Source organism: Saccoglossus kowalevskii, chromosome 7, assembly GCF_978046115.1.
Source record: "Saccoglossus kowalevskii chromosome 7, keSacKowa6.1, whole genome shotgun sequence".
Classification (NCBI taxonomy): Eukaryota; Metazoa; Hemichordata; class Enteropneusta; family Harrimaniidae; genus Saccoglossus; species Saccoglossus kowalevskii.
This window is the reverse complement of record NC_140647.1, coordinates 21,966,328-21,975,221: the sequence shown is the minus strand read 5'-3', so window position 1 is coordinate 21,975,221 and position 8,894 is coordinate 21,966,328. Positions and strand designations below refer to the sequence as shown.

General features: G+C 36.5%; 1 protein-coding gene across 1 annotated transcript in view; it reads left to right on the top strand.

The window, feature by feature from the left end:
* Positions 1–613: 613 nt before the first annotated feature.
* Positions 614–8,894, top strand: part of LOC100372990 (uncharacterized) — a 34,584-nt gene continuing 26,303 nt past the window's right edge. Inside the window, exons 1-8 of the mRNA XM_085501299.1 lie at positions 614–757; positions 1,591–1,730; positions 4,868–5,032; positions 5,296–5,333; positions 6,405–6,508; positions 6,647–6,741; positions 7,203–7,485; positions 7,932–8,070. Coding sequence (XP_085357425.1) covers positions 1,615–1,730; positions 4,868–5,032; positions 5,296–5,333; positions 6,405–6,508; positions 6,647–6,741; positions 7,203–7,485; positions 7,932–8,070 — 940 coding nt within the window. The 5' untranslated portion in view covers positions 614–757; positions 1,591–1,614. The remainder of the gene's footprint in view (positions 758–1,590; positions 1,731–4,867; positions 5,033–5,295; positions 5,334–6,404; positions 6,509–6,646; positions 6,742–7,202; positions 7,486–7,931; positions 8,071–8,894) is intronic.

The following is an 8,894-nucleotide window of genomic DNA, read 5'->3' as shown; positions in this document are numbered from 1 at the left end:
GTAATCCTTGAATGTGAATGTGAAAACTGTAGTAGTGCTATACTTACTTTTGCACAATTAATGAATTATAATAATGAATTTCCCTGACTTCAATATTTAGCAATTTGATGCAACTATTTGGGGGTAGTTTTCTTTTAAAGCTGTTTATCCCCAAAACTGTCTTCAGTTGTTTTCCCCCAATATTGTCGCACTCGATCGCATAAACTTGCAAACTACTGTTATTAAAAATTCAAGTTGACGTTGTCGCCCCAATCAATAGAAGAATGCAAAATGTATCACTTTACTATCTGACCTTGACAGGGCCATTACACTACAGCGTAGAAGTTTAAAAAGAATTTAAAAAAATACAAAAATTGTCAACACATTGTAGATGTCAAGGTCAAATTCGTAGTCAAATAAAGTCGCAGTTTCATGACAACCCATTAACTGGATTAAGATAAAAAAAAACAATTGTCATTAATCCTCGAATAAACATACCTTTATAGTTCACGTTGAAACATAGACTCTATAAAACAGTATGGTAAACAGTATAAGCAGCACGAATGTTAATGACCCTTGAACCCAATCTTCCCGCCGTGCACAGCGATGTCAACAAGTTTTGGCGCGATTTTTGTGACGTCATTTCGCGCGAAATCATGCAATTCGTAGCTGAACTAGACTACCTGTCGGGTCCATTCATTGCAGAGGTGTGTACGTTTTATGCTACTGTGGACAAAATGGAGACTGTCAGTCTTGCATGATTGGAATTTAATAACTGGTGAGTTCCCATAATTCGTAACCATGTTCATTTTGCTTGACTTTCCTTACGAGACGAGCAAGGCAAGCAAGCTTGTCCGATCTTCCAGAACCAAAACACAATATGGCTGACACACTTATGATTCACCCACCTCTGAAAACTGACGTGATTTCTTCACACGGTGTAATTTTTCTGGGTTATATTTATCGTTTTCAAGAATAGTTTTTTATACAAACTCAAGATTCGAGTTTCTTGTCAGCACGGCAAGTGATACAAGTTGCATGCAAATACCGGTATTGTTTACGAGTGGCCCTTTCCCGGGGAAAGGTTGAGACACGTTGGTGCATGCCTCTGTCTGTAGTGGGGCACGTAGTGAAAGTTCATTTGAAACATCGTTCGTGTATACATAGGTTTTCCCGTCTTAGGATAAAATGAATATTTGGATCACCTATTCCACATTTAATATTTAAAGGTAACATTGCTTCTATATTATTGATCCAAAACTGACGAACTTGATCGTAGCTATCGTATAGAGTTTTATTTCGGTAATGTCGACAGTTATTTTTTTTATTTCTTTTACTAGTAAGTTTTATTGACTATTTGAAAGTAATCGAAAACTGTTTTTTTTTTCCCTAAAAAAATAGTTTTACAGTTATCAAAAAGAACATGTTAATGATTTACCTAAAAGCATGTGGCAATAACAAATCCTGATATTTTTTGGATCAATTTAGGAAATTTTCGCAAAGTGTTGTATTTTGTACATCTTAGCATTGTTAATCCAGCACAGTTTTCATATTCTGTGTTATGTCATATCTCACTAATTTGACTCTTTATTTTAATATTTTCTTATCAAGTTTGATAAGTCAATAGAGGTCAAGATGATGGTTACAGTTGAAGGAAGCTATAACTCTGGGTTGTCTCCATTGTTGTCAACATTAGAGGATGAGACGTCCATTATTGATGATAGAGTTGATGCCTATCTAGCATTGACCGAGTAAGTATATTACAGTGAATTTCTTTTACTTAAACTTGCAATTTATTTTTGAAGAAAGTTTATCATAAAAAAAAAAAACCCACAAAAATAGAGTCCCTATTAATCTACAAATTAGATGTAGTAAGTAGGTAAGTATAGACAGGAACAACTTAAGGATGCTGTACAACTTTTTTGCTTTGAAACCCAAAATTCTACTTTTTTGTATTTTTCAATGCTGGACTACAAGGAGCAAACACTCAGTAGGAAAAAAAGTGAATTGAATGTTTTTATAGGGTGTAAAAATCAATTTTTGTTAATTAAAAGCAAAAGCACATGTCATTGTTTTGAAAGCTATGTTTTAATTAATTAGCCGAAGACATAATGAACAGATAATTTGCATAATTGTCACCACCCATAGCAAATATATACAGTGTCTTGCACTCAGTACAAGCTCAGACTAGTAATACGAGTACATTTTTGTATTAGTAGTCAGAGGTACAAGTTACACACACTCCATTTACGATCGTCCACAAATTTAATTTTGTTGAATTTCTCGCTCTTCAAGCAGTCGACTATGAAACCGTCTTGGGGTCGACTATGACAGTGACGAAAGAAAACGAATGCAAGGAAATTTTAAGAACGTCGACAGTATGTAAAGCGATTATTATGAAAATTTAATCATGGAAGATACCTTCCACGATTTAATTGATCAGACCATGGAGGTATAAACAGAAGGTAGAAAATTTGAGCACATGGCAGACTTAGTTTTCGTGACCAAATTACGTGTCATGGACTGCGACCACAATGAGTCGGAAGTGAAACACTTGGGCCCGGACATGGCTACACCATGGCTACACGTAAAGCCCGAGACAAGCAGCTGTAAAAGCGTGTGTGTGAGCATCCTTGTTTTACTTGTTTTATTTTTCTTTATCTTCACATTCTCAATAAATAATTTGACGGATTCAATGAAGTTAGATTTGTTATACATGATATAGATAGTGAACTGAATGTAAGATACCGGCAGTAGTCCCCGCCAGCAGTTGTTCCGGTACTATGTATCATGCGTTGAAGATGGAAAAAGAATCATCACACTAATTTTGTCAACAGTTTTGGGAACTAAAAACGGAAAACACGATTTATGGCGAACAGGTTATTTTACAAATCAACAAAATAATAACAGAGCAAACAAACTGAAAATTCACCGCCCAATCGACAGACAACTTTAAACCTAAGCGATCGCATCTCCCGATTCAGTTCAGCACTCGCTGTGACTTCTATCCCCCTCATTGCCATTCAAATCAAATACTGTAAAGGGGGTAATTATTCACTGGGTTTTAATTTAGCTTATTTCGCTGACTGGAAAAATGCGCTAAATTAAAACACAGTGAATATGTAAAATTTAGCATAGAACACATTATCCAAATGACGAAACCGTGAATTTAAAACCCACTGAATATGCCTGAAATGGTAAATCAGTGAAATTTAAACCCAGTGAAAATTAGTCATTTTACAGTAATACAGATCTTCGTCGAGACATCTTGTGTAGTAAAACAAAAATCTTGGAAAGAAAACTACATGTAGTTGACTCTGGTGGTGCGTTCAGCCACGGTTATTGGTTCAGCAGCTGAGCAAGAGAATGACCTTCCATGGAGGACAATGTATGGTAAGAAAAGGAGTGTCACCTCCCACAACTTAATAATGAATATGTAAATCATGACGTCATTTTGGCGCGGCTTTGTCACGCTGTGAAACAGTGTTTCCTATTGGATTCGGGAGCATAATTTCGTACTTTATAACCAATTGCGACCACGCATATCCACACATTTAAGTGATTATGACAGACAGATATCATGACTATTCATTATGAGTTTGTTTTGATCCATGGGACAAACGGATTTTGAGTAAGCCGACGATACGTTGCTAAGTTGTTTTTGCAGTTTTCTCGGTTAAACAAAACAGCGATTCACGACAACTGCAGGCCTTTGATCTCGAGTTTTAGTGGACGCATTATACTAATTTTTCGCACAGACACTCTTCGATATGTTCCCTCTCAAGCCGCGCTGGGATTTTTCTATTTTCCTATTTGTTTCGAAATTACGTTCTAATTTCTGAATACCGGAAAGAACCAGATCGCATTGTTTTTTCAAAATAGCTAAATTATTATTTCTTCTCCAACTATCATGTCGATATATATCTCAATTAACGCGGAATGGTGGTGAGCGTCGTCTGAAAAACTGTTTTGTTGCCAATGTTCCACTAAATTTGTTTATTCATTGGTTCAATTATTTTTTACCAAAAATGGCTTTCTGTGTTTACACAGAGATCACGTGACTATACACGTCCATACACACACTATCTTGTCGATTTCATATCCAGTGTGAAATAAGCTTTCCATCAATATATAGCTTTGTGTGGTTCAGTAAATATTTTATATGAAAATATCAGTTTAGAAAATCAATACCAAAAACGTGGACAGCATCCTTAATCTAAAACATTTTGAAAAGATAACTACCATCTACCAGTAATTATGTTTAAATTGAATTAAAAATATCGTAAAATTTTGAGACCGGTAAGTCCTTTTCTCTCTTTCCTGATGCCTAAACTAGAGTGATTTCTAAACAAGAGATCAGATGGTTTAAAGTACTGCCGCGTATATGACACTGAAATCCTGGTTTTTGATCGCATCAGTAGCCTGCTGCAAGACGAAAATACAGCAGTATGATCCACTGCTAGTTGAACTCGCTACTCTATTCCCAAGATGTGCGTTTATCAGTTCCAATTCTATTGGATCTAAAAATGTATGATAGTACATCATTTAAATGGCGAAATCAAGGTTCTGTAGAGAGTACTTTATTTTCAATTGCAATGTATTCCCTCTATTTTGGCTGGTGAATTTAAACCACAGTAAAAATACTTTTTCTCCATATGGCTGACATAGACTTTATTTAAAAAATCAGTAAAAATAAACTAGCTAAAATAAACTCATCCTGAACTCTATAAACAACAAATCAAGCGTGGACATAATGTTAGGTAAACAGCCTTTGTGCAAACTCCCATTGAAGTGATTTTGCTACACCAACAGGTGGCATTGTTTATAAATAATACCCTGTACAGGTTATTAACAAAGAGGACATTTTTTTTTTTTTGTACTATCTCAGTCGACTTCGAGATGATGAACATGAAATTTTATCCAAAGAGATCTGCAGTAAAACAAGTAACTTAGTGTGTGTATACGAGAGGGATATGTTGGATGATAACAATGAGCTTTCCCAGGCTGCTTTGCAGTCATTAGGATTCTGTGTACACCATCAAGACATCTCAAAGTAAGTCTAAATGTACAATTACATCATCTGAAAGTCGATTGGATGCAGTTGTTACCTTTATGGTCAATGGCATATGTATTAATATACTATAGCAGTTATGCCGATTGTACGCTTCATGAGACGCGTTTTCTTTTGACATCTTTAGTTCACCACACCCAATAAAAATGCAGTACTTTTAGATATTGAATTATTTGCTGAAGAATGTGCTTCTCTTGTTATGAAGACAGTATTTTAACAGTAAGCATTTTTATTTCCTATTCCAGATCAATCTCTCAAAAAGACTCGTTGACCCTCGTGAAAGGTGAGTTTCTAATTACCCAAGTTAACTGGCTTAGGAATTAGCAGAGATAATTGGCTTAGGAATTAGCCAAGTTGGCATAGGAATTAGCAATGTTAGCTGGCATAGGAATTAGCAATGTTAGCTGGCTTAGGAATTAGCTGAGTTAGTCGGCATAGGAATTAGTAGAAGTGAGTTTCTAATTACACAAGTTAACTGGCTTAGGAATTAGCCAAGTTGGCATAGGAATTAGCAATGTTAGCTGGCATAGGAATTAGCAATGTTAGCTGGCATAGCAATTAGCGATGTTCGCTGGCATAGGAATTGGCCGAGTTAGCTGGCTTTGAATTAGCCTAGTTAGCCGGCATAGGAATTAGCCTAGTTAGCCGGCATAGGAATTAGCCTAGTTAGCCGGCTTAGGAATTAGCCTAGTTAGCCGGCTTAGGAATTAGCCTAGTTAGCTGGCTTACGAATTAGCTGAGTTAGCTGGCTTACGAATTAGCTGAGTTAGCTGGCTTAGGAATTAGCTGAGTTAGCTGGCTTAGGAGTTAGCTGGCTTAGGAGTTAGCTGGCTTAGGAATTAGTAGAGGCGAGTTTCTAATTACCCAAGTTAACTGGCTTAGGAATTAGATGAGATAATTGGCTTAGAAATTAGCCAAGTTGGCATAGGAATTAGCAATGTTAGCTGGCATAGGAATTAGCGATGTTAGCTGGCATAGGAATTAGCGATGTTAGCTGGCATAGGAATTAGCGATGTTCGCTGGCATAGGAATTAGCCGAGTTAGCTGGCTTGGGAATTAGCCGAGTTAGCTGGCTTGGGAATTAGCCGAGTTAGCCGGCATAGGAATTAGCCGAGTTAGCCGGCATAGGAATTAGCAGAGTTAGCCGGCATACAAATTAATGAAATGAATTCTTATTACTCAGATTCAGAGACATGGATTAAATTGTCATTTTTTTCTTCGCAAGCTGCTTCTAGCAGCACCTTCCAGTTGATCACTGAAGTTATACAAGGAAATGCAAGGACTATGTAATGTGAATACTGAATTGAATACTGCCATAGTTGTTTGTGCGTGACACTGATTTTATCTTTTGCAGCTCTCTGTAACACATTATTGAAGACAACAGATAAGAGTACATGTACCCGGGCATTGTGGTGTATTGCTAAGCAGAACTTTCCACATGATAGCATCAACAATGAGGTATGATTTTAGCGTTAATACAGCACTACAAAATTCAGTAAATTTGTCAGCATGTTGCTTTTAATACCCTGCTAATTTCATCATCATTGCACCATATTCCTTATTCACTAATTTGATTTCTATATTGTTACATTGTAGCTTCATGGTATACTTTGTGCAGTAGAACATGCCTTGGTAAAAGGTGGCTATCAATCAATGTCTGTTGAGCATGAAGCTATAAATGCTATCATAACGTAAGTGAAAGACATTTATTAGTTTACTGGTCTCATCCATGTCAAATTTCTTGATTACATCCTCTTCATATACATGTATTGATGCTGGCACAACCGGTGTGTGTAAAGCGGCTTTCAAATTTAGTTATTGTATTTCAAAAAGTCTCACTGGTTCGTGATAGACACAATTCAAATATTCTGAGATCTTGCGTCTTGAAATTATTTCGCCTATATTGGTTCTGGTGAAGCCTAAATCATCAGTAGCCCTAGACACACAGTGACTACGATATCTTGTGCCAGGTCTCCCATTTTCAAAAATCAGCAAATAATTGAAAAAGTTGCAATGATAAACCAAAATAACAAAGCATGGGTTGTCCACAAAGCGAGTTGGTTATTTACATGTATACACAATTGTGTGCATGGCTTCAGGTACCAACTTGAGGGAACTTAAGTATATTTTTACTTCTTTCCTCTTTTTATAGGTTACTGGAACAGCTGCCAAATAGCATGAAACTGCATGCCCTACGATGGGGCAATCTAGTTCTCCCACTACTCTTACACTCTGCACACAAAATTAGAGAACGTGCCCTTCATGCCATGCGCCTGGGTTTTTCTGCATTGATGTCGCGTCAACAAGAGCTTGTCAAGACTTTAGTCTCCGATATCAAGAGTTTATTTAGTCAAGAGATGACAAAGTTGTTTGAAAACCAGCAAGAACTCCATGTATTGACTGTTTGGCAATATTTAATCGATTTACTAGGAAAGGTATAGTTATTTTGGGTTATTTGTACAATATTTACCATTTTGCTTCTTTCAATCTAAGGCACATGCTTAACCTGAGGTTACCACCTAATAAAATTAGTTGGAAGACTGGACTATTGCATTGTACCATTTTAATAGAAGCCGCAGCTTTTAATACAGATTTTACAGTAGTCAAAATGCTGATAGAATGACAAGCATGTGGAAACACTGTAGAGATGAACTGCGAAGATGTGATCTTTATTTTTTTACATTCAACTCTTTTTTGCATGGTACCAAGTTTCCGTTAACTTTACAGACTTCCCAATATACCACGAGACTATCTACTTGAAAACTGGTAACCCAGCAGGAATTCCAACTTGGTGTTAATTTTTTTATGCCATGGGACTTTAAAATCCAAAAAGTATGATGTATTGTAGCTAATGTCATTGCTTTGTTCTTGTTGTATATAGGCTTTACATAAAGGAGGTAGTTTGATTAACAGTTTGCTGACCATTGTAGAGAGAGCATTCAAAAGCTCTATCGTACAAGTAAAGTGTGCTGCATTTCATGCCTGGCAACATCTCATTGATAACTTTGCTCTTGATATGGGTAAGATTCATCAATTCCTGTGAATTCAGTATTCTCGGTAACCCTTTAAAGGTCTCGCATTTCGGTATATTCTGAGGGTATTGTTGCCCTGCAACAGCGATAACTTCTTTTGTTTTTGAATTTCTGTGACAACTACATTTTTTGTGAATAATAAATTTGTCTTGAATTTGATATAGTAGAGAGTACAATGGTGTGCAACTTTTGTGCGACTGTATAGATAACATTTTAACAAAGTCTGCATCCCATAAGATCTTTGTTGTGACTCACTCCATAATGGGAAAGTTGACTGTATTTTGTGATTGCATATAAAAACCTTGTTTCTGTAGAAGTACTATGAAGTCACAAGAGTATTGAGATTTGCTTAATTTTTTTTTATATTTTGGCTCATAAAATATTACTATATTAGTGAAAAAAATTTGAGTTTCTACCATGTGGATATCATAAGTATCCAATATATTCAGCCATGTGTGTTCCAGTATGAAAGGGTGTGAAGCATTGAATTAGAGCTTTTGTTGTGCCAGAATTTGTGAATTGGAGTCCACTTTACAAGTTATTAGACTGGGCCAGCCATAGTTCGTTCTTAAATTGTGGTTCGTCATAAAATTACCACGACTGGTAGTTTCTGAAGCGTATCCATTGCTATAACTTGTTCATGATATGCAGTGATGTTACGGAACCCGGGAGTAGAGCACTTCGAAAAGGAAAAAGTAAATTCAACGTGTCAAAAAGCTGCCTTTCTTATTGGTCGGCCACTTACAAGTGGTGCTACTCATTAGCATATGTATCATCACAGAAACATGACAAATGTGGAGGGGCGTGACAGA